Raw genomic sequence first — 26,174 nt, 5'->3', positions numbered from 1 at the left:
TGGTCATTTCAGCCACTTGGGGAGTGAACCAGTGGATGGAAGATCTCTCTCTCTCTGTCTCTCCCTCCCTTTGTCTGTAACTCCGCCTCTCAAGTAAATAAATAAATCTTAAAAAAAAAAAAAAAAAAAGAACTTCATGGAGGAGGTGGCATGTGACAGGAGCCTTGAAGGCTAAGTAGGGTTTTATTTCAGGGATGAAGGGAGGGGATTAAGAACAAGTTAGAGAAGCAGTGTGTTGCTCAATAGCACAGGACAAAGGAGATTTGAATAACTCATCAGGGAGGTAGAATGAGTTAGGACAGAAACATATTCTCGGTACACAGTGTGAAGCCTCCTGAATGCAGGCAGTGATGTGTTTCGTGATTCGGCATGGAATGAGGAGCCATCGGAAGTTTGGTGGCCAGGACAGAACAGGGCAGGAGAAAGGTGAAGTTTGTGGAGGGTGGGTTATAGTAAAGGCAGCTAGTATATGGTGCTATTTGCAGGCCATGAGAGTAGGATTGGCAAACGTTTAATCAAAGTTTGCATTGTGGGGACAAAAAACAAGGGAGACGACATTCACAGTCACTGGGGAACATTAGACTTTTTTTTTTTAATGTATTTATTTATTTGGAAGGTAGAGTTATAGAGAGAGAGAGAGAGATCTTCCATCTGCTGGTTCACTCCCCAAATGGCTGCAATAGCAGGATCTGGGCTGATCTGAAGCCAGGATCCAGGAGCTTCTTCCAGGTCTCCCATGTGGATGAAGGGACCCAAGGGCTTGGGCCATCTTCTACTGCTTTTCCAGGCCATAGCAGAGAGCTGGATCGGAAGAGGAGCTGTTGAGACTTGAACCAGCATCTACATGGGATGCCAGCACTACAGGAGGCAGCTTTACCCACTACACCACAGTGCTGGCCCTGGAACACCAGGCTTTGAATAAACAACACAATGAACCTAACATCTGACACAGAGCCAGCCCTTGACCCAGCTTTCCTCCATTCATCCCAGTAGGCGATGGTGTCTCCTGTCTGCTCTGTCCAGCCAACTGTACCAAGAACTGCCAGAAGGGCCCAGGCCACCGTGGTGGAGGAGACAAGGATGGCTGCAATGCTGGGCTGTCAATGCGAAGACCTAGAAGAGAAGCACAGCTTAAGGACCACAGGCCTGAGAGGGAGAAGAATGCACCAGCTGCTGCCATAGACTCTGGGAAAGGGCGACGTGGAGTCCTCATTTTGCTTATCAGTAGTGAATTTTAAAAACGGAGAGGAGTCCTTGAATTTCTCCTTTTTTCTTGGTATAAGATTTATTTTATTTATTTGAAAGGTAGAATTACAGAGAGAAAGGGAGAGGGAGAGGGAGAGGGAGAGAGAGAGAATCGAATCTTCCATCCACTGGTTCACTCCCCAAATGGCCCCAATGGCCGGAGCTGAGCCACTCTGAAGCCAGGAACCAAGAGCTTCTTCCAGGTCTCCCATGCAGGTGCAGGGGCGAAGCACTTGAACCATCTTCTGCTGTCTTCCCAGATGCACTAGCAGGGAACTGGATCAGAAGTGGAGCAGCCAGGACACAAACCCGTGCCCATATGGGATGCTGACATGGCAGGTGGTGGTTTAGACATTTATGCCACAGCACCACCCCCAAATGTTTCCTCTAAGATACCAGTAAAACTGCACCCCACCCTGGCACCTGCACACACACACACACACACACACACCCTCATGACTTTTACAATGGCAGACACAGAGAAACAGTTATTCCTGTGAATGCTCAGTTGGCCTGTCCTTGATGGCTACTCAGTAGCCACACGCGAGTCCTCCGGGCTCCTCCTTGGACACTGGCTTCCTCTGCCTCCCTCCTGCCTGCCCACCTGGCCATCGTACAGGGTGAGAGGTATACAGCGTTGTCTTTGTTCAGCTACTAGCAGACGAGGGAAGGGCAGAGTGGGCCAGCGGGCTGTCCCTCCTTCCCCCTTGGGTCCGGGTAAGCACACATCTTCCACCCCCACTTTAAAGGCAGACAATTTGTTTTTATCATTTGCCAACACAGCTGAGGATGATTATTAATTAATCAAAACCACTGACTTTTAACTTCCCACGCTCTCCCTAGAGATGCTGCAGTGACAGCTTGCATCTGGACTTCAGAGCTGTTTAGATAGAAGTGGGCACCATGCAGCAAAGAACTTGTTTTATTTTTTTTTCTCCCGGTTTATTCTTCTTAAAATGCAGCACTAGCTAAAATCCCACATAGCCAGTAAACTTGATTTTAAGGTGGTCTCATTTTGTGGGACTGCTGTTGGTCTTTGTGTATAGCTCCCTTTGAAACCAGAAACGCTACGTCAGGATTTCACAGAAAGGAAAATCAGTTCAGAGCGCGTTTTCTGTTCATCAAAAGCTCACCAGCAGTATGCTTCCAGGAACAACGAAGCCCCATCGCCTTACTCTGTTTGCAGGGTTCTGTTCTGGGGTCACCCTCCAGACTCAAGGTCTTAACGATGCCTACCTAACAGTTTCTGAGAGCTAGCTTGCAATGTTGCATTCGAGGGATCCACACAACAAAGGATGATCCCGTTTAGTTCGCGGAGGTTTTAGCCACTGAATCCTTTCTCCCCTCCTTAGAAGCTGGTGCTGGTCCCTTCTGAACTTGACCTTCGTGGCCACACAGTGGTTCTTAGCATGAAAAGAAAGCAGAGGCAGCGGAGTGCTTGCCTCCAATTAGACTTCAAAACTCAATAGCTGCTCTCTAGAGTAAGACGAAGCCCGCTCTGGCTTCAGCACCTGCCAGGGGATACGATAAATGTGTGATGCCTTTGTGGGTGCATACACTTTGATAAAAGATTTTAAGCTAAACCAATGTAGGAGGAAGGCTTCACTTCCGTTTCAGGAGGGCCATATCACCAGTAACTCACATGTCCTCTGGTGGATACAGCAACCTACACTTGGAAAAGGGAGCGCAACAAGACCCCAAGGCCCGTCTTTCAGTAATCTATGTTCCAGATGCGCCCCATCTTTTTTTTTTTTTTTTTTTTTTGACGGGCAGAGTGGACAGTGAGAGAGAGAGACAGAGAGAAAGGTCTTCCTTTTTGCCGTTGGTTCACCCTCCAATGGCCGCCGAATCCAGCGCGCTGCTGCCGGCGCACCGCGCTGATCCAATGGCAGGGGCCAGGTACTTATCCTGGTCTCCCATGGGGTGCAGGGCCCAAGCACTTGGGTCATCCTCCACTGCACTCCCTGGCCACAGCAGAGAGCTGGCCTGGAAGAGGGGCAACTGGGACAGAATCTGGCGCCCCAACTGGGACTAGAACCCAGTGTGCCGGCACTGCAAGGCGGAGGATTAGCCTAGTGAACCACAGCGCCGGCCAGCGCCCCATCTTCTGTACACCAACTCCTACAGCTCTTTAGCTAGTGATCAAACCATCCAGGCTTTTGTTTCTTTTCCAAGCCTTCCTGACACCTGTCTTTTTCCCCTTGGCACCGGTCATTAGCATCTCCAGAGGAGATGTGTAGAGGAAATAAAAGGAGATTACAAGCTCCTGTTGTGACAGTCTATTTACTTCTTGTCAACAGACAGAAGAGGAAGCTAATGGCCAAGATAAGTTTAGATAAGGTATGTGGGCTAGCGACAAAATTCATTTATTCATGGTTACCTTCCCAATCAGCTAAGGATAATGGGAGGTTATCTTTATCATATATGTTTTCATCAAGTTAAGAGTAAAATTCTTCAGTCATTTCTAAGAGCTGGTCAAAATAACAAGCTAAAACTACTTAGCCATTTATACTTTGGTGACATAAAACTGATCTAGCAGATACCAACAGCAGAAAATTCACTCCACTGTTTGACACTCAGAAGCCAACTCCTTCTGGAAATTGACAATTTTCTTATCTCAAGTTATTTAGGGTTAAAATGTAATTCAATCAGGAGGGAGGGGGGCAGTGTTGTGGTGTAACAGGTTAAGCCACCACCTGTAATGCCAACATCCCATATGGATGCCAGTTCAAGTCCTGGCTGCTCCACTTCCGACCCAGCTCCCTACTGATGCACCTGGGAAGGCAGAGGAAGACGGCCTAATTCCTTTGGCTCCTGCACCCACATGGGAAATCCAGATAAAGCTCCTGGCTCCTGGCTTCAGCCTGGCCCAGCCCTGGCCATTGCGGCCATTTGCAGTCAACTAGCAGAAGGAAGATTTCTCTCTCTCTCTTCTCTCTCTCTCTCTGTCTTTCACATAAATATAATAAAACTGTAAAAAAAAAAAAAAGAATTCATTCTTGGGTTAATAAGTGTTCTGGGACAACTTACAAGTTCTTCTGAGCTGGTGGGAAGAAGCAAACTGAATGGATAACTCAGGATCTTTCATTACCAGTAATACAGAATAACTGAAAGGAATTTAAGCTCCGAAGACTAACTTACTACAGTCCCAACAGGTGAATCGCACAGGACCCAAGGGTGGGGCAAAGACCTGGGTGGCTTTCAGGACTTTCGCTTCCCTCCCTGCCCTTTGTTTTTCTAATCCATCCGTCTCTTCGTCCTCCTCCTTAGATTCATCCCTGTCACTTGTCACTGCTTTTCCTCCCCATACATGGGGCAGGAGACACAGCCGACCTAGGATCCTAAACTTTCACTTTTTTTTTTTAAGATTTTGAAAAATTTATTTGAAAGGCAGAGTTACAGAGAGAAGAGAAGAGGAGAGAGAGAGAGAGAGAGAGATTGATTCCATCCTCTGGTTCACTCTCCAAATGGCCGCAATGACCAGGATTGGGCCAGGCCGAACCCAGGAACCAGGAGCTTCTTCCAGGTCTCCCATGTGGCTGGCAGGGGCCCAAGGACTTGAACCATCTTCCACTGCTTTCCCAAGCACATTAGCAGGGAGCTGGATCAGGAACTGGCACCCACATGGATGCCGGTGGTGCTGGCCCCTAAACCTTCACTTTTGCAAGGTCAACCACAGGTTCAGAGATTAAAATTCTTGAGTGTTTGATTGGCTCAAGTATCTGCCTGTGGCCCAATCAGCTCCAATTCTAGAGGGTGGGATTATGAATGAGTCTGGATCTGGCTGCTGGGTGCTAGAAGGAGTGCTCAGAAAGAGTGTGGGGGCTGTGGCAGGACCACATGGACAATTATTAATCCAACAAAGAAAAGAGACTGGCTCACACAGAGAAAGAAAAGTAAAATCATTTAGTGACAGTGACTATGAAGGCAAAAATCTGATTAGAATGAATGCAAAGGAATTAACCAAAATGGCCCACCTTCTGTAGAAGTAAATACATTTAGGATGTGCATAAAATGGAACCCCTAACACAGCAATGGGAAAAAAATGAAATACAGCTACACATTCCAATATCAATGCATCTCAAAAGTATAATGCCATGTGAAGAATGCAAGTCAAAGCAGTATGATGCCAACGCCGGCATTCCATTACGAGCGCTAGTTGGAGTCCTGGCTGCTCCACTCCTCATCCGTCTGTCTGCTAACAAGGCTAGGAAGGCAGAGGAAGATGGCCCAAGCACTTGCCACCCATGTGGGAGACCCAGAGAGAGTTCCAGGCTCCTGGCTTCAGCTGGCCCAGCCTCAGTCACTGCGGCCATCTGGGGAGTGAACTAGTAAATTGAAGATCTCTCTCTATCTCTCCATCTCCCCCTTTTTCTTGGTAACTCTGCCTTTCAAATAAATAAATCTTTTGTTTTAAGTCTGAACATTTCCTTTTCTTTTTTTTTTTTTTTTAAGATTTACTTATTTATTTGAGAGGTAGAGTTACAGACAGAGAGAAGAGAGAGAGAGAAAGAGGTCTTCCATTCCTGCTAGCTCACTCCCCAAAGCGCTGCAACAGGTGGAGCTGGGCTGATCCAAAGCTGGGAGCCAGGAGCTTCTTCTGGGTCTCCCAAGTGGGTGCAGGGACCCAAGGACTTGGGCCATCTTCCATTGTTTTTCCAGGACATTAGCAAGGAGCTGGATCAGAAGTGGGGCAGCTGGGATTCAAACCAGCGCCCAAATGGGATGCCAATGCCGCAGGCTGAGACTTAACCTAGCATGCCACAGCGCCAGCCCCTCAAATAAATAAATCTTAAAAAAAAAAAAAAAGGAAGTCACATAGGACACATATTTGTGGCTACAATCCAACTATACAGAAAAACAAGAGAACAATAGACTAAATTCAGGACAGGGTCATGTGACAAGTGGGAAAGGAAAACACAACCAGGAAAAAATGAAGAGAGTTTTCAAACATTTTGGGAAGGTTCTGTGTATTAAGCTGAGGGTGCCTCTGGTGGCATTAATTTTATTGTATTTAATCCGTACTGGTGTGCTCTTTTTGGTTATATATTTTATAATCTTCTACAAACTTAATAAATGCCAGTAAGCCAGAGTTCCATTCAATGAAACCAGCTCTGTGGCCTGGGACTGCCACCTGAGTTGTGCTCACTTGGTTGGGGGCCACAGTGAGTAATTGTGCTTGGGAAATGATTTTCTGGTTTCTGGCCAGGAAAGTGTGTGGGTGGCCTGTCAGCCCTGTGGGCAGAAGCGTGCGTGAGGTGTAGCCGTGCTTTTCTTGGGTCTTTGGGCCTGATAGCGAGCTGCAGCAAGTGCGCATCTCTGTTCCCGGCACAGACATTCCCACCATCTGCACTCAGGATTTCCACCCCAGAACAAATACAAACCGTTGGGCAGTGTCTTAAGACTAGCCATAGAGCTACCATCTGACCTGGCAATTCTACTCCCAGGTGTACAGCCAAAATATTGAAAGCAGAGACTGGAACACACTGGATCTGGGCACCACTATTCATAGCAGCACTATGCACAATAGTTAAAAGGCAGAAGCAATCCAAGTGAGCACCAACAGATGAATGGATTAATAAAGTGTGGTATTTCCATATAGTGGAGGATGATACTCCCACCAGTTCGGATACGAGCTACAACATGGGACATACCTTGGAACCATTATGCTTGGTGCAATGCGCGAGACACAAAAGGACAGACACTGTTCTTGTATAGTCTTTGAAACAAGAGCCAAAAATTGGCTTCGTTCCTGTAGAGCCCACGGATGCACTTTGGCGGCGGCGGGGCGGCGGCGGCGGCGGCGGGGGGGGTAGTCAAAGGATCTGTGGGCAGGCAGAAGTCTGTTCCCTACGCTGGGCCTGGATCAAGTCTTAATTAAAACTCTCCAGACAGCATCAAGCAGTCGCCGATGTGTCCTTGAATTTTCCGGTCCCCAAACAAGGTGCTTAGAAAGAGTTAGGCTGCTTTTTCAATGACTTTATAGAGTGGGCAGTGTTTTGAACTGAGGAGAAACCCAAAGGGGAGGGGTCTGATGGGAGCTTCCCCTTGCTAGCAAAGGCCAGAGCCAGGACTGCCGTACGATGCACCCAGCCTCAGAGAGCAGTCCAACCAACCTGCAGGATTTTTTCCCACCTGTGGGGACCGGTGTCAGGGGCTCCTTCAATCCTGAGCAGGAGGGTCTTTCTTGTTTGTTGTTTTATATTTAAGATTTATGTATTTATTTATTTGAAAGGTAGATCGACAGCAAGAGGGAGAGACAGAGGCAGGCAGAATTTTTCCATTCGCTGGTTCAACTCCCCAAGTGACTGCAACAGCCATGGCTGGGCCAGGCCAAGGTCAGGAGGCAGACACTTCATCCAGGTCTCCCACATGGGTGGCAGGGACCCAAGTGCTTGAGCCATTATCTTCCACTTTCCCAGGAGGCTGGATTGGAAGTGGAGCAGCCAGGACTTGAACCAGTGCTCCGATGTGGGATGCTGGTGTTGCAAGCAGTGGCTTAACCCACTGTGCCACAACACCAGCTCCAGGAGGGTTCTTTTTAAGACACACCTGTGGCCTGAAGGTGTTCTACTGACTGACAAGCATTCCCTAGGGACAGGGTCTCTACTACATGGTGTCCCAGCACACAGTGGAGCCCACCAATTGGGCCCATACATTGGCCTGGTCTTGGTGGCTCCACCCAGGCCAGTGCACAGGGCCCGCAGGGTTGTCCTGTTTAGTGGGGATTGGCTGGGGAAGGCGCCCAGCTTCTCATCACTGGCTGAGTGTCTGGCTCTCCTGGAGGCTCCACGTGGACGGGCTCAGTCCGATCCAGAACACAGGTTCTCCTGCAGTCTCCAGGAAGCCTTGGACAGACTGAGCTCATGTTAGCCCCCTTTGACCTCTCCGGAAGGTTCTCTCAGCATCTCTCTAGCTGAGTAGTGTCTGGCCATAATCTTCAATTCTGTGTGGCCTTGCCCATAGTAGTTCTTAGCATCAGTTTTTTTTTTTTTTTTTTTTTTTTTTTTTTACAGGCAGAGTGGACAGTGAGAGAGAGAGACAGAGAGAAAGGTCTTCCTTTGCCGTTGGTTCACCCTCCAATGGTTGCCGCGGCCGGCGTGCTGTGGCCAGCGCACCACGCTGATCCGATGGCAGGAGCCAGGTGCTTCTCCTGGTCTCCCACGGGGTGCAGGGCCCAAGCACTTGGGCCATCCTCCACTGCACTCCCTGGCCACAGCAGAGAGCTGGCCTGGAAGAGGGGCAACAGGGACAGAATCCGGTGCCCCGACCGGGACTAGAATCCGGTGTGCTGGTGCCACAAGGCGGAGGATTAGCCTAGTGAGCTGCGGCGCCGGCCAGCATCAGTTTTTATTCCTCAATGTTCTACCTTTAGCTTCTAGAATCCACTGGCTCCTGCTCCGCGAGTGGCAGTTGTTGGCCATGAGCCCCGGAGGCTCTTGTTTACCGACTTGTTTTCCTCAGTCTTGGTGTGCAGGGAAGAACATTGCTACTCACCGCACCACTAAGGGGTTGTGTGTTTTGGCACCGATCACGGCAGTGCTTTGGCCCTCAGTTTCTTCCCCTTAGCTCATCTAAGATGCATTTGTGCTCCCACATCTCGTCCTCTATGACACCGCCATTCTGGGGCTTCCCTGGAGTGCATCAGTCATTCATCCAACGACTGTTAACTCAGCAGCTACCACGGGCCGACCTCTGTGCCGGGTCCGGGTCCAGGGGGTAGCCTGTGATTGGGATGTGGCCATCGTTCTCAAGGCATTTATAGTTCAGTTAAAAAAAAAAAAAGAGTCACCAAGTTAAAAGAAAGGAACTGTTCATTAATTAAAGGTGAACTCAGTGGAGTAGGCTGGGACAATTTTAAGGTCACCTCGTCCTGACTCTCAAGGGTCACTTCTCTTCATTGCCTGATGTCCAGTGTCTAGAAAATGGTTCTTTCATATATATTGTATGGGTTTTTATTTTGTGGGAGTTATTTCACCTGGGAAAATAAATTTGATAACTCTTATTCCACATTGGCCAGAAGCAGAAGTCTCCTTGAATACTAAAAAAAAAAAAAAAAAAAAAAAAAAAAAAAGTTTTTAAAAATGTGTTTATTTGACACAGAGAGATAGAGAGAAAGCTCCCGACCTGCTGCCTTACTCCCCGAATGCCTGCAGGAGCTGGCACTGGGCCGGGCTGAAGCCAGGAGCCTGGGGCTCTTTCCATGTCTCCCATGTGGATGCTGGGGACCCCAGCACTTAAAGGCATTGCTGTCTCCTAGGGGCTGCTTTAGCAGGAAACTGGTGTCAGGAGCCAGTGGACATTGAGCCCAGGTGCTCCAGGAGGACACAGGAATCTCAACTGCTAGGTCAAATGCCCAGCTCCCACCAAACGTTTGCAATCATACAGTCCAGTATAAAATAATTGAGCCTGCATCCGCATATTTGTTTATAAACTATACACATGGATACTTCCGAATATGTGCAATGAATATTAGTCATATTCATTACTACTCCTATTAGCAAAACAGTAAAACTTAATTTCTTTCTTGATTTTTAAAATTACAATGTAGATATGAATAGAGATTAATGTATGTTTCTTGCATTCCAGTAGATCATCTACATATTCACAAGTTCAATGTCAAAAGACTCAGGGAGTCCAGTTCCATGAACTTCCAAAATTGGTTGCAAAAGGTACCCAAGACACTTGGTCTGGGTGGAGTGTGCATGTAGTTCTAAAATGAGGCTGTCAGGGACCACCACTGTGCAGCGGGGTCAGTCCCTGACTGTGCTGCTGGCATCCCACGTCAGAGCTCTGCTTCCCATCCAGCTCCCTGCTAGTGCGCTTGGGGAAGCAGCAGGGGATGGTCCATGTACTTGGGTCCCTGCCACCCATGGGGAAGACCCAGATAAAGTTCTAGACGTCTGATTTCTGCCTGGCCCAGCCATGTGGGGAGTGAACCAGGGGATGGAAGGTCTCTGTCTCCCTGTCTCTCTGTCACTCTGTCATTCAAATAGATAAATAAATCTTAAGGCAAAAATAATAAGACAGGGTCCAGCACTGTGACACAGTGGGTTAAGCCACTGCCCATGATGCCAGCATCCTGTTGAGCACCAGTTCCTGTTCTGGCTGCTCCACTTCAACATAGCTGCCTGCTAACGCACCTGGGAAAGCAGCAGAGGATGGCCCAAGTGCTTCGGCCCCTGCCACCCATGTGAGGGACCCAGATGGTATTCCTAGATTCTGGCTTTGGTCTGGCCCAGCCCCGGACATTGTGCCCATTTGGGGAGTGAACTAGTGGACGGAGGATTGATCTCTCTCTCTCTCTCTCTCTCTCTGTAAATTTGCCTTCCAAATAAATAAATAAATAAATCTTAAAAATAAAAGATTTTTTTAAAAAGAAATCAGCACACTTCAGCTGACATCAACCAAGCTAAGGTTTTATAAAAAATGTACCTTACCTTGGTCAAGTCTTCTTTAAGTGTCAAACACTCCATACATATTAAACACATCCTCAGCTCTATACACGAGACAACATGCGGACATGCAAGAGACCTCTGAACACAAACGCCCGTCTTGACTTAGCTGCGTTTGCTTTTCTCCCAGCTGGGTCATGAGTGGATGCCCCCACCGGTGGTGTCTCCGTGCACTTGGGGCCGCTGTGAGGGAACTCCCACAGACTGAGGGAGCATTTCCAATGAGCAGAAATTTATGTCTCCCAGTTCTGGAAGCTTGGCGGGTTGGCGACTGGTGAGGGCCTTCTTCCTGCACCATTCCCATGGTGACAGGACAAAGAGAGGGCAGGAGACAGAGAGCGAAAGGCGACAAAACCTTTCCTGTTCTAACCAACCACTAACTCACTACAACTTCCACGCCCTCTCATCAGTAGGGCTGCACTGGGGATGCGGCTCCCAGCACAAGCTGTTTGGAGAACACATTCACACCATAGCAGCTGGGTTTAACCACTTGCCCCCGAAGAGAAAGGCAGAGGGCACTAGGCTTAGGTCTTCACTTCCTTTCTTGGACTTGAGTCCTTGGCTACAGCAGGCAGTGGAGCCTGGAGCCCAGTCGCATCCTGGAGCCTGGGCTGCACGGCTTGGCTTTTTTTCTGCCCCACCGCCGCAGCACCGGCCTAAGGGGCAGAGCAGCAGCCGGCAGGAAATGCAGCGGCTGCTAGCAGTCAGACCGAACGCAAGCTCGCCTCTCTCAGACCCTGCTCCGCACACGGCAGCTGCCTCACGCATGGCGCCAGTGCTTGCAATGAGAACACAATGCTCTCTGACACTGCCTGCCCAAAGGCCTGGCTCCCCGCGGCCTGGCGGACCCCTGCCCTGCCCCCTCTGCGTGCAACCTTGCAAACCTGCACCCAAGAACAGACTGTCCGAGCCTGTGCGTGTGCGGCTGGGGGAGAGGAGGGAAGGGGCGTTTTCTGCTTATGACTGGGACCCCGTTATTCACGGGGCTCGGGCGGTGTGGCTGTTTTGTGGATGAGGAGGCCGAGTGATGTCAGCACTAGAAACCCCCTCGGGGCACTGTCCCTCACGCCAGCCCCCCTCCACCCCGAAGACCCTCCCCGGTTCACGCTTTCGCAAAGAGAAGCTGTTTTGAGTGGTGCCCCGGTCACACCCAGCCCCTCCCTGGCCCCACAGAATCCGACGAGAGCCCCCGGGCTGCGGCCTCCATCTTCTGCCCTACCCTTGCTGCCTGCGGCGGTCAGGAAGCAGGGGGCACTGGCAGCGCTGCGCTCGGGCATCTGCGGGTGCGGGAGCCTCCATCCCGCACCCGTGGCTCGGGGTAGGAATGCGGGTTGCATGAACTCCAGGGGCGGCCGTGTCCTGTGGGAGACGGCGAGTCCCATGTTCCCACACTGTAAGTCATGATGACACTGTGAACAGCGCCTGGTGGGCGGGGGGAAAGTGAAACAAAAAGAAGGGGGAACAGAAACCAAAGTGAGACCGGAAGAGGGATCGAGCAAGAGTGGGGGCCGGGGCGGGAGTAGAGGCTGGCTGGGGTAGCACCGGGAAAGGCGCCCGGGAGAAGGCAGACCACCAAGACCCCGGTGGGAGGGACGAGATGAGAGGCAGCACACAGAAGGAGATGTGAAGACTTAGGCATTGGTTGGAGGAAATGGCAGGCCATCAATCCTGCCAACGCGAGCACCTACAGAGAATGCTGGAGGCTGGGTCCATGAGCGCCCATGGGTGCCACACAGCAGGCCCCTGACCGGCAGATCCCTGCCTCTACTTCCTAACTAGGCTCAGGCTGAAAGGGCTCCTGAGACTCTTGGAGGAGAAGAGCAAGGGGCAGAAGCAGAGAGACCTTTTCATGAGCTGATGGCCAAGCAGGCTCCCTCCATGGGCAGGAGGGGTTTTGATCTCAAGAAATTCACAACCTAGGGGAGGGGATAAGCTGTCCTGCAGGAAGTAGCTGCAGTTTTATCCCGGCTGTGCAAGTGAACACAGTAAAAGAACACTGGTTGAGAAAAAGCATGGACGAAGAACAGAAGTGAAATGCAGGAAGGTTTTCCTGACACCGGCACTCGGGGGAATCAGATGGCAGGAATTAAGTTCCGGGATGTTGGTCAAATTGGATAAAAACTTAAAACTGGACCCATGGGGTTCAGTGCCTGGGCTCGATCTCAGCATAGCCTAAGGTTTTTGTTTGTTTCTTTGTTTGTTTGTTTTTTAATAAAAGCAAAGAGCAGGAGTCCCAGAATACAGGACAGGCCGCCAAGTCCAGTCTTCCAGGGGAGCTGGACCTACCCAGATAGGACAGTCAACACTTTTTTTTTTTTTTTTTAATTGGTACCTCTAGCAGCCACAGCATTAAAAGGCCACTAGGCAAGACTGGTTAGATGGCTGTAGAAGAGGCCAGCTTGCTGGTGTGGAAGCAAGGCTGGTCTTAGTCTGTTGGTTTGGACAGAGACAGACGTTGGAAGACAGCTTGAGATCAAAGATCAGATGAGTAACTGTGGTTTGGAGGGAGGTCAGGTGGGGGAGGAGACTGGTTGCGTGTGTGTGTGTGTCCAAAAGGCAAGGGCATTCACCTTGCAGTGGAGAAAGAGTGGACAGTGAGGCTGATGGTAATTATGACTAACATCACTAAGTACAAACTGTGCATCAAACGTAGTTGTAAGCACTTTACCAACGTGAGTTTATATGATCCTCACTACCACCTCATGAAGTATTTCTTATGGTTATTTGCATTTTATACTCAAGGAAACCTGGACACAGAGAGATGAAGCAATTACATAAACGTCAGCCCAGGACTGTAAATTCCACAATACTCTCTTCTCTGAAGACATGGAAAATGTGAGGTCTGTTTCTTTTTCTTTTTAAAGACTTATTTATATATTTTGAAAGGCAGAGTGAGAGAGAGGGAGAGGGAGAGAGAGAGACAGAGAGAGATCTTTCATCTGCTGGTTCTTTCCTCAAATGGCCTCAACAGTCAGGCTCCTCAAATGGCCGAAGCCAGGAGCCCAGATCTCTATCTAGGTCTCTATTCTAAGTGGCAGGGGCCCAAGTACTTGAGCCACCTTCTGCTGCTTTCCCAGGCATGTTAGCAGGGAGCTGGATGGGAAGTGGAGCAGCTGGGGCTTACACCGCTGTTCTGACATGGCATGCCAGTGACACTGGTGCTGGACCAGTCTCTCTTGACCTGCAGTTTGCTATCTAACCTGCTCGGAGAAATGCTGCAGATAATGATGCCTTTGTGAAGAGACTGTGTTGTCGTGATGGGAATACTAGCCTTATGATTAAGGAAATGCTTTTTCCAGAAAGACTAAGTGCAGGCTCACCTTCTCAGGCAGTACCCCAGGCAGTACTTGAAGAAGTGTGTGCAGACTCACCCACCAAAGACCCCTCCAGGTGTTCATAACTGACAGTGACGCCCAGGCAGTCCTCTGTCGAGAGAAGAAAGGTCTCCTTCTGATACCGCCTTGTGACTTGTGCAAGGTCTCATTTTTTACAGCGCTGTCCCCCACTGGGGAGAAAAGCCAGGTTCTTGGCCTCCCAGGAGCCTCTCCCACAAGGACAAAACCAGAGGACCCAGGCGTCTCCGAAACAGGGTTTTGGCCCTGGGAGGCGACAGATAGAGAACTAGATAGCGACTACATCTGTTTTCACAGGAGCTTGTTGTTCTCTGTACTAACTGCTATAAAAACGACATGAAACTAGCCACACATTGGTTTTGGTTCTTGTGACTAAATCAAGGAATGGCATGATGGTGCTGTGTCATTAGAAATGAAACCAGTTCTTAAACAAGAGAAGAGGGTCGACATTTTAATAACTGAACAATTTCATAGAAAAAAAAATCAAAGCTGAAACTTCGACACCCCAGCTCTGAACACCTGCTCCTCAGTGTTGACTCTGAACCAGTGAAACTTCTTTCTGGCAGTGCGGGCCTGGGCTGGGCCCTGACTTGCCCAGCAGCCGCGGTGGCCAGGGAGCCGGCCTTCCTCGTGCTGCCCTTGGCTGGAAACCTGGGCTCGGTCTTGGCTTTGGCACCACTGACTGTACTGGGTACTTTCAGCAAACGCAACAAACAGCACCTCACGTTTCATTTAGAGTTTTTTCGAATCTATGATCTTCTATACTTTGACATCACTGTAATCAAGGAACTTGAGCTTCCCTGAGGTCTTACCACCCATAGATTTTCAGATAAAGAGACTGGAACCTGGAGCAGGCAGAGCCGAGGTTCTGAGCTCAAGTTTTCTCAGCCCCACTGGCTTGGCCTCCAGTTTAGCCTTTGTAGGTTTCCTCGCCAGCACTTTCCCCCCATGTCCTTCCTGCTTCCTCGCCTTTCCCGAGCAGGCCGAGGGACCCGGCTCCCACGGTGGGCCCTGCTGTGCTTTGGTTATTCAGAGAACCCTTTACCTGGCCAGGTGAGTGGCTCAGGGGTGCACATGTGGCCTGATCCCCCGCAACGAGGTCTGAGGAAGCGTTGCCAGGCCTTCCAGCAACGAGTTTTCTCAGTTCGCCATCGCACCAGAGGGGAATGCGCCTCTTTCCCTAGAGGGTTTGTTGGGAGATACGAAGTCCAACATTCCCCCCAGCCCTTTGCACCACCAGGAGAAAAATCAGGCCGCAGCCAGAGCCAGCACAGAAGAGGCGGTGCTTATGCATAAAACAAACCTGGCACTGGTACCTCGATGCAGGTGTAAAGTCTGAAGCACACTCCAGAGCTCTTTTTTTTGGATTTGTTTCATTTTATTCTATTATTGTTATTATTTTTTTTTTTTGAAAGGGCACAGTAACAAAGAGAGAGGGAGAGACAGAGACAGAGATCTTCCATCCACTGGTTTATTCCTCAAATGCCTGGGGCTGGGCCAGGTTGGAGCCAGGAGCGAGAAAATCCATCCAGGACTCAAGTACAGGAGGCCATCACCCACTGCCTTCCCAGGCACATTAGCAGAAAGCTGGATGAGAAGTGGAGCAGCTGCTGGGGCCGGTCTTGTGGAGCAGCAGGTTAAGCCGCCACTGTCTGCGAGGCGGACATCCCATATGACAGTGGTTCAAGTCCTGGCTATTCCACTTCCAACCCAGCTCCCTGCGAATGTACCTCAGCAAGCAGCAGAAGATGATCCTAGTATTTGGGACCCTGCACCTGTGTGGGGAGACCCAGAAGAAGCTCCTGGCTCCTGGCTCCTGGCTTTGGCCTGGCCCAGCTCCAGCCATTGTGAGCATTTGGGAAGTGAACCAATGGATGAAAGACTCTCTCTCTCTCTCTCTCTCTCTAACTCTGCCTTTCAAATAAATAAATAAAACTCTTAAAAAAAAAAAAAAGAAATGGATCAGCTGCAACTCTAATGGGTTCTCTGATATGGGATGCTGGTGTGGCAGGTGGCAGCTTAACCTGCTGTGCCACAACACGGGCCCAAAGCTCCCAGAGCTTTCAGGCCATGAGCCAATGTGATCCATGGATGTGCTTAAGCCACTCTGCATTTGCTTTTCCAACATACTGAAATTCTTAACCAGTGCAGACACTGCTGATGCCACTTCCAGTAACATTATAGTTGGCTTGCTTGGGCTTCTCAATCAATAGCACAAAACAGACTTGATCAAAATGACCAATCCTTTAAAATGCATCAGCATTTCTGGGGCACACCCCTGCCTGGTGCCTGACTATGGAGAGAGAACTCAAGTTTTCTGCCCCTGAGCTTTGGCCTCTTTAGTTTCTTGCTCCATCCTGGCTCGGTCTAGGCTGTTCCCCTAGTGACAAGGGGATGGGTGCATTTTGCTGAGGGAACCAGCAAAGTAGTGGGCAGCCAGCTGCAGGACATAGACATCATTCAGGCCAAGAAAAATAGTGTCAGGAAAGGACTTTGCCACTTTACATTCGAATGCAATGTAAAATGTGGCAGAAGAAGGTTCTCTGAACACAACCTCGTACACAATGACCCCACCGCTCCCTGTCAGACTGCTGACCCCCAGGGAGTTTGGGGATCATTCCGAGGCTCTCCCTTTGCTGGTGGCAGACCCTCACAGAGGGTCAGAGATTGGCCCTCAAAGATCCATGTGAAGTCATACGTCTTTGACAATCTGGGAGGAGAACTGGCTTTTGAGATTCTACTCAATCTCGGTTTCTCTTGAAGAATTCTGTTATTTCTACTTCTGGCCAGTATGACTAAGCACAGGGGCAGAAACACAGAGGGAGAAACCTGCTGCCTCATCCCACAGTGAGCAGGGCAGCAGGAGTGAGCGCGCCGGGGCTCCAGGCTACGGGAAGCTCCTTCCTCCTCCTCCTCCTCCTCCTCCTCCTCCTCCCTCTCCCACACACCCAGTCCAGCGGCCAGACTCCCCGGATAGGTCTTCACTGGTCCGAGGCCCCCCGGATGGTGCCGCTGTGCAGCTGATCCACTATCTTAAGGCTGCTGTGTTCCAGGCATTGTTGCAGCAGTAAGTCGCAGGGAGAGTAAGACTGACAATGGGATGGAGCTGCGCATTCCACTGGCTCTCGCCGCTTGGACCGCCCTCAGACTGCCCCGGCTTCGGCTTCCCCTTCCGCCTGCCCCCCTGCAGCCCCAAAGACCTCCTCCACACTGCACTACTTCCCCATTTCAGACTCTGCAGTGGCTTCCAACCCCTCGCCCCGGGGCGGCTCCTCCAAGCGCACTGGCCGCCTTTCGGCTCCACAAGTGGCTTAAAGCTGTGTTTCTTTAAAGAGCTTTCAGTCTGCTCTTATTTCTGCCCCAGACAGTGGCTGTCACTTTTTTTTTTTTTAAACCATAAACCCCATTAAGAAATGTATCTTCTCTCATGAATGACCCAGTAAACATATCAACACATTACCCTTACATAAAGGACAAGAAAGTTTTACAAGATAACACTTCTGGTATTTTCTGCACTAGCCTGCAGGCTGGAAGCACGCCTCCCTCCACTCTTGGCATGCCTGCTGCTTTCCGGCTACTCAGCTTCTACCCCAGAGCTGGCCGCTCCCAGGGCCTTGCTCCCCGCACCTGATCTGACCCAGGTCCTGCTAAGCGTGATTTTGAATCGCAGGTCGCTGTCCCTTCCCTTCAGAGAATGTATCTGAGTTGTAATGACATATTTCTCTTTTAGGGACTCACTGTCTTTCTTACAAACCACACTTAGCCGTGGAAGGCAGAGACTTTGCTTTGCCCCCTAGTGTACACCTAGCATCTGAATCCACGATTAGCAGTAGACTAGAATACAAATAAATATTGATTGACCCGTGGACTGGGTGAGGGACTGGGTGAATATCTGATGCTCAGGCCTGGATTTGAAAAGAAGTTTCCCAAGGCCGGCGCTGTGGCAGAGTGTGTAGAGGCATTGCCTGCAATGGTGGTACCCCATATGAGCTCTGGGTCCAACTCAGGCTTCTCTACTTCCAATCCAGCTCCCTGCTAATGCACCTGGGAGAAGCAGCGGGAGATGGCCACGAGCTTGGGCCTCTGCACCCATATGGGTGACCTGGCTGAAGCTCCGGGCTCCTGACTTCAACCTGGCCCAGCCCTGGCCATTGTGGCCCCTGGGGAGTAGATCAGCAGATGGAAGCATTCTTTCTCTCATTTTCTCTCTCTCACTTTGACTTTCAAAAAAATAAGAAAACCAAGTCTCTCCAATATCTGGGAGGTACCTGGGTTCTTTGGAGAAAAATCTGATTCTGGGACCCAGACTAGAGATTTACTTGAATGCCAGAAAGCAAGGAAGTGCTCAAAATATGAAAGGACAGAGGCATGGCCGAGTGGCAAGGGAGCCAGCTGGGAAGTGCCCAACGGCCAAAGCTGTAACAACCTGAACAATGAAGTCAAAAACCTACTATCCGATTATCACCCCAAACATCACATCAATTTCCATAAGAGCTCATGAAGGTATAAATCAATGATTTTTAAAATAAATCACCAGGGGAAGAGACACACCTCCTTTATAGAAGAATGTCACATAATTTATATGGACATCACCCTCTAGAAGTGGAGTTTACTCCTCGCCATAAGGATCCCCTTGTGGGGAGGAAGTGCTGTACTTAGTGCTTCCATGGGGCAAAGAGGAGCCAGGTGACTGCATCGACGGGAGACCTGGCAAGCAGTGCCTGGGCCTGGTGCTCGAGGTTGCCTGCACCACCAAGGTCACGGATGGCGTGGGCCCCTCCCCACCATGTGAAGCAGGGGGCAGGGCACTCTGCCTCTGTGGCCTTCCTGCCAGTAACCCGGAAGCCCAGCATAGCAAGGAACCAGCATCAGACAAACTCAAGCAGGGGGACGTTACCCAGGATACCTGACTAGTGCTCTCTGAGTCTGTCAATACGTGATGGGAGACAACTGGGAATGGACATGGGACAGAGGGACTGAGGACACACGACGCCGACCTCCTAGGTGGGCCCACGGGGCAGGAAAAGAAACTTAAGGGAAAAACTAAGGAACTCAGAATGAAAGATGGCCCTGTGTTAACAGTACTGTACCGATATCGGCTCACTGGTTGTAACAAACATGGTGCAGTAGTGGGAAATGCTGGCAACATGGGGACCCGGGTAGGGTATGGGGACACTCTCTATACTATCTTCGTAACTTCTTTGTGAATATGAAACTGTTCTAGAATTAAAAGTTTACCTTTACAGTGGCTGCTATTGTGGTGCGGTGGGTTAAGTCATCTCTTATGACATTGGCATCCCATATGATCTCTGGTTCCAGTTCAGGCTGCTCCACTTCTGATCCAGCTCCCTGCTAATGCACCTGGGAAAGCGGCAGAAGATGGCTCAAGTGCCTGGGCCCTGCACCCATGTGGGAGACCCAGATGGAGATCCTGTCTCCTGGCTTTGGCCTGGTCCGGCCCAGCTGTTTGGGGAGTAAACCAACTGATGGAAGATTCTCTGTTTCTCTCTCTCTCCCTCTCTGTAGCTCTGCCTTTCAAATAAATAAATAAATCTTTAAATAAAAAAAAAAAAACAAGTTTAACTTTACAGAAAAAGGTTAGCCTTATGGCTAAGAGTAAAGCCTTCATCGAGGCCATTTTATAGAACATCCACACAGCACTTCAAATCCTACTGGGGCTGCAAAGACACAGAACAACACCCGGAAGACGAGTGGATGCACATGGATGGGCAGACATCCATGCTGGGGAAAATCATGAGCAAAGCCTGGAAGTTCACAGGTCGATGAGACAGAAACGGGGAGGGGTACTGGCAGGAATGAGGCAGGGGCCGGCGCTGTGGTGTAGTGGGTAAAGCTGCCGCCTGCAGTGCCAGCATCCCATATGGGCACTGGCTTGTGTCCCCGCTGCTCCACTTCCAATCCAGCTCTCTGCTATGGCCTGGGAAAGCAGTAGAGGATGGCTCAAGTGCTTGGGCCCCTGTACCTGTGTGGGGAGACCCAGAAGAAGCTCCTGGCTCCTGGCTTCGGATTGGCGCAGCTCCAGACATTGTGGCCAATTCGGGAGTGAAACAGCAGATGGAAGACCTCTCTCTCTCTCTTTCTCTCTCTGCACCTCTGCCTCTCTGTAACTCTGCCTTTCAAATAAATAAATAAATCCTTAAAAATAAAAAAGAATGAGGTAGACAAGGACTGACACGTTTCAGTGCAGCACAATTAGACATCCCCCACTGGATGGAAGCTCTGGGAAGGCAGGGACTTTGTCTTTTCTTTAAAAAAATTTTTTTTATTGGGCCGGTACTGTGGCATAGTAGATTAAGTCTCTGCCACATGGGTGCCAGTTTGAGCCTGGCTGCTCCACTTTTGACCCAGCTCCCTGCTAATGGCCTGGGAAAGCAGTGGAAGATGGCCCTAGTGCTTGGGTCCCTGCACTCAGATGGGAGACCTGGAAGAAGCTCCTGGCTCCTGGCTTTGAATGGGCCCACCTCTGGCCATTAGCCATTTGGGGAGTGAACCAGAGGATGAAGATCTCTCTCTCTCTCTCTCTCTCTGTGTGTGTGTGTGTGTGTGTGTGTGTGTGTGTCTCCCTCTCTCTGTCTGTAACTCTGCCTCTCAAATAAATAAATACATCTTTAAAAATTTTTCATTTTATTTGGAAGGCAGAAAGAGAGAGTGCTCACATTCGCTGGTTCACTCCCCAAATGCCAGCAACAGCTGGGCCAGGCTGAACCTGGCAGCCAGGAACCTAATTCAGGTCTCCCATGTGAGTGGAAGAGACCCACATAACTGAGTCATCTCCTGGTGCTGCCCAGTCTCTGCATTAGCAGGAAGCTGGAATCTGAAGCAGTCAGGTCTCACGCCCAAGCACTCTCACCCGAAACAGGTGTTCCATGTGGCAGCTTAATTGCTCAACCAAATGCCCACCCCAACTTTTCATCATATTTCTAGTGCCTCGAACTGAGCCTGGCAGGCATATTTTAAAAATGTGTGCTGAGTACATGAGTGACGGGATCCACAGTCAAGGAGCGTCTACTGGAATGGCAGCTCGCGCTCTGGAACCATTGTGGTTACGTTAGGCCTCCCAGATGCCTGCTGGGTCTGCACATTTGCACCTGGGATTATGGTTACATGATTAGCAATCTTGTGGAAAGCTCGCAGGTGTCAACATGGGCTATGAATGGCCCTAATGTTCATCCCCAGGCATGGAAGTGCCTGTCCTAGTAGCTCTGTTTTAGTGTCCTGGAAGACCCAGCAGGGGCTCCTAGCAGTGGGTCTGGACAAGTTGGGGGGGCATTAAAGCCTTCTGTGTAGCCCCTTGAGGTGTAAGGACACAGTTTTCCAGGGGTGGGGACCATTTGGATCTTTATGACATCCTGCGTGGGCCATACAAAGTTATCAACTTATTAAAATGAACCTGCCACAGAGTTATTGAACTTCGTGTCCTGCCTATGGCTGCCTTGGCAGGGCCAGACCAAATTATTTCATGGTCTTACACAGCCTTTGTGCTGGACGTTCCCCATGGGAGGGGGTGGGGGTGGGGGGTGCAGGGAGGTGGATATTGAATTGCCTTGTAGGCATCCAGACATTCCTTCTTTTTTTTTTTTTTTTTTAAGATGTATTTATTTATTTGAAAAGCAGAGTTACAGAGAGGCAGAGGCAGAGGCAGAGGCAGAGAGAGAGAGAGAGAGAGAGAGAGAGAGAAGTCATCATCTGTTGGTTCACTCCCCAGCTGGTCGAGCTGGGCTGATCTGAAGCCAGGAGCCAGGAGTTTCTTTTGGGTCTCCCCGCACAGGTGCAGGGGCCCAAGCACTTGGGCCATCTTCTACTGCTTTCCCAGGCCATAGCAGAGAGCTGGATCAGAAGTGGAGCAGCTGGGACACGAACCGGCACATATATGGGATGCCAGCACTACAGGCGGCAGCTTTACCTGCTAAGCCACAGCGCTGGCCCCCAGACATTCCTTCTTAATAGCCCTAAATGCTAAACATAATCATTTGCATGTAAAATTTTTTATAAAGGAAGTTCAAATTTTGGGAAAATTAGACAATTGTACCCAATTATGCAGCTATGAACACCAACAGGGCAAACTCTGTGTGTTACTATGAAATAATCTCCAAAATACATAAAATGACAAAATGAATTATAGAACAGTGAGTACGTCCCTGCCCTGTGTGGGGGTGTACACGCATAGCACGCACGTTGTGAAGGCCCAGCGGTTCTCTGAAGTACACACAGGAAACTGATGAAGACAGAGGAGGGTTCTGTGAAGGGAGCACGGGAGGGAGAGAGTGAGAGCGAGCCAGCCAGCGACACTTTCACTGCTCGTTCTCGGAAGCCATGAATTTTGTACGGGTACTATCTATTTGAAACTAAACACCAGGTTAAAAGGAGTGATTCAGAGGAAGACAAACTTGAATGTTGGCTACAGGTTACAATGAACTCTGGTTTTAAATATTTACGCCTGAATTCTCCGTGAGCCGTTGATTTTCTGTGGGATCTGTCCCAGGGCTGGCTGTGTGACAGACAGCGAGTCCTTGCTTTCCATCATCTTCAAATGAGGGTATATATTGAGTGACAGAAAGAGCGCTGATGGGACTGAGCACGGTTCACCTATTCCAAACTGGGAATTAATTGTTTTAAACTTTTGTTCATTTGAGAGACAGAGACAGATCAACAAAAGAGCCTCCATCTGCTGCTTCACTTCCCAAATGCCCACAGTGGCCACGGCTGGGCCAGGCTGAAGCCAGAATGGCTGATGTGAGACCACTGGCAGCAGTATCATCAGAGTGTGGGGGATACGGGGCCTTGGTCCCTGCCCGCCCAACCATCCAAAAGCTTCATTTAAACAAGAGCCCCCGGGCCCGGTGCTGTGGTGCACTAGGTTAATCCTCCATCTGCGGCACTGGCATCCCATGTGGGCACCGGTTCTAATCCCCGTTGCTCCTCTTCCAGTCCAGCTCTCTGCTGTGGCCCGGGAGGGCAGTGGAGGATGGCCCAAGTGCTTGGGCCCTGCACCCCATGGGAGACTGGGAGGAGGCACCTGGCTCTTGGCTTCGGATCGGTGCAGCTCTGGCCGTAGCAGCCATTTGGGGAGTGAGCCACTGGAGGGAAGGCCTTTCTCTCTGTCTCTCTTGCGCACTGTCTGTGACTCTACCTGTCAAATAAATAAAAATCTTTTTTTTTTTTTGACAGGCAGAGTGGACAGTGAGAGAGAGAGACAGAGAGAAAGGTCTTCCTTTGCCGTTGGTTCACCCTCCAATGGCCGCCGCGGCCGGCGCGCTGCGGCCAGCGCACCGCGCTGATCCGATGGCAGGAGCCAGGAGCCAGGTGCTTTTCCTGGTCTCCCATGGGGTGCAGGGCCCAAGCACTTGGGCCATCCTCCACTGCACTCCCTGGCCACAGCAGAGGGCTGGCCTGGAAGAGGGGCAACCGGGGACAGAATCCGGTGCCCAGACCGGGACTAGAACCCGGTGTGCTGGCGCCACTAGGCGGAGGATTAGCCTAGTGAGCCGCAGCGCCGGCTAAATAAATAAAAATCTTAAAAAAAAAAAAAAATAAACAAGAGTCCCCTGGTGATGGCTGTGCGTGTTAAAGTTTGAGAAGTTCTGAGCTAAGAAAACTTAACTATGTCCAAATTCAGGTCTGTGTGTAAGCTTCCGCAATTTTTAAATCATTTTTTATTATTCAATGATTTTAATTTTCAAGTCAGAAACGACAGTGACCAGCGCTGTTCCTATGCTTCTCCTTACTTGTGAGATCTCCCCTCCTCGCATCCCATCCTTTCCTCTTCTTCCTGGACCACCTGTCACCCCTCCCCTGGAAGACAATCACCCTCTTCTTCCACTAGTCTCTTCCCTTTCACCAACCAACCACCACACGGACACACCTTAACTCACCAGTGTGCTCACACGTGTTTCCCTCCACCTTGCTAACACTCAGCTACAATCTTATCTTTTTTTTCCTCTCATCACTCAATTTCTTAAGTGTGGTCAACAAATTGTTAGACCCAAAATAGCTGTCCTGACAGTCCCAAGGAATGGATTGCCAAATTCAAAGCCTGGATCCCCATCACTTCCCTAGATGAATTCTTTCCTCCACACTCTTGTCTCTCGCTTCTGCCCTCCTGCCTCTTCTGGTCACCATGCATGGGCAGTACCCTTGCGTTATCTCAAAGTTTTCTCTTTCTAGTCTAGACCTTTGTTATGTGTCCTCCCCTCACCACGAAGGTGGCCTCTGTGCAGAAAACTCTCCAGACAGTATCTTCAGGTCTGGAGTCTCTCTAGAACTCCAACAGTCTTATACTGTTGTTGTTTTTTTTCCACTTAATAAGCGCGTACTGAGGGCCTAAGACAGGCCATTGCTCTCTTAGACGTTGGTGAACAAGGCAAACCCAGTGCCTGCCCCCCTAGAACTTAGCGCCTACCAGGAAACAGAGCTACAGGGCAATCACCACAAGTGGGAGTGATCGAGGGGGAGGCATGAGTGAGTCTGGTTCAGAAAGTAGAGTCTCTGGATAAAATGCAGGACAACCAGTTAACAGAGCTTCCAAAAGAGGTATCTTTTTAGTATGACTATGTTCCCAGATTGCGTAAGACACACTAAAAAACATTTCTTGTTTATGTGAAATTCAGCATTAACTGGGTGTCTTATATTTTTATCTGCTTGATCTGGCAGCCCTAGCAGGAAGGGGCTGGCCAGTTGGAGAGGAAAGTCCAGAGGAGTTGAGAAAAGGGCCGAGTGGTGATTGGCACACAAAAGGGCGTGGTGGGAGAGGAGAGACAGTCCAGCAAGAAGCAATGGGAGAGGGGCAAGAGTTCACAACACGATGGAGCTTCACGCTTTTGAACATCTGGCAAAGGGATAGTAAGTGGGATTGTGGAAAAAGAGGAGGAAAACTGGAGGGAAAAAATAATCTAGTCGGGAGAAGCCAGAGCTGGCCAAGCCTGTGCCATGGTAAGGATTCTGGTCTTCATCCTAAAGGCAGCAGGAAGTCATTGAAAGATTCCCGGGAGAGGAGAGAGCGGACCTGGCCTGACCTTTCTGCCAGATGGGGGATGGAGGAAGGTGTTGAAGGTGCAGGCGTGGATCCGCGGAGTCCAACTTGGAGGCTGCCGTAGCAGGAAGAGATGGCTGTGGTTTAAAGGGGTGGGGGCAGGGTTTGCAGAGAGAACGGAAGGAGGTGGAGAGAGGGGAAAGCCTTTGGCAAGGTGACTGATTCAATTCCACGATAAACTCTGCGCTTGTGGAGCAGTAAGCAAATCTTGGTACTTAGTCCCCACCCAAACTGAGTGAACCCATTGCAGAGGGTAGGAGGGGCCGTGCTCCCCAGGTGGGAGGGATGTGCAGGCACCATTGGGACCCAGGGTACTGAGTACTTAGTACTGGTTCAAAACCAAACACATCATCTGTTTTCCCCAACTGCTTTCTAACTTAAATATTTTCCCAATCTCAGAGGTGTTTTTGTTGTTGTTTTTGTTTTTTAGCACCTTTGACTTCTCTCTCCCAAGTCTCCCACACTGTTCAGTGGACTCTTCCTCTATTTTTTTTCCTTTTTTTTTTTTTTTTTTTTTGACAGGCAGAGTGGACAGTGAGAGAGAGAGACAGAGAGAAAGGTCTTCCTTTGCCGTTGGTTCATCCTCCAATGGCCGCCGCGCCCGGCGCACCGCACTGATCCAATGGCAGGAGCCAGGTACTTATCCTGGTCTCCCATGGGGTGCAGGGCCCAAGCACTTGGGCCATCCTCCACTGCACTCCCTGGCCACAGCAGAGAGCTGGCCTGGAAGAGGGGCAACCGGGACAGAATCCGGCGCCCTGACCGGGATTAGAACCCGGTGTGCCAGCGCCGCAAGGTGGAGGATTGGCCTAGTGAGCCGCGGCGCAGGCCTTCTTCCTCTATTTTCTATTCCAGGTCTCCTTCCGCCCTCAACACTGCATTTCTTTAGTTTGAAATTCATCAGACTTATTACCAACGTGTTCGGAGGCGCGGTGGTCAGTCAGCTGCTGGGGTGCACAGAACTCCCGTTCAGGGGTCTCAGGGGCTGGGGCAGCAGGCAGCTTTTGGGCCAGCCGCCACCCTGCTTCAACCAGAGAAGCGCCTCTTGATCTGCTGAGCAAGCTTTTCCTG

The 26,174-nt window shown here is 50.1% G+C and overlaps 1 protein-coding gene across 4 annotated transcripts in view; it reads right to left on the bottom strand.

Annotated features, from left to right (window-relative positions):
- Window positions 1-564: 564 nt before the first annotated feature.
- The window catches only part of ATG5 (autophagy related 5), a 191,533-nt gene continuing 165,923 nt past the window's right edge, over window positions 565-26,174 (bottom strand). For 2 of the 4 annotated variants that reach the window (XM_070073740.1, XM_070073743.1), the window contains one exon: window positions 866-1,113. In XM_070073740.1, coding sequence (XP_069929841.1) covers window positions 881-1,113 — 233 coding nt within the window. In that variant the 3' untranslated portion in view covers window positions 866-880. Of the gene's footprint in view, window positions 1,114-26,174 lie in introns of all 4 variants that reach the window. The other 2 variants (XM_070073739.1, XM_070073746.1) reach the window with 2 other exon arrangements.

The sequence above is a fragment of the Oryctolagus cuniculus genome, chromosome 5 (assembly GCF_964237555.1).
Source record: "Oryctolagus cuniculus chromosome 5, mOryCun1.1, whole genome shotgun sequence".
Classification (NCBI taxonomy): Eukaryota; Metazoa; Chordata; class Mammalia; order Lagomorpha; family Leporidae; genus Oryctolagus; species Oryctolagus cuniculus.
This window is presented reverse-complemented; position numbering and strand designations above follow the sequence as displayed.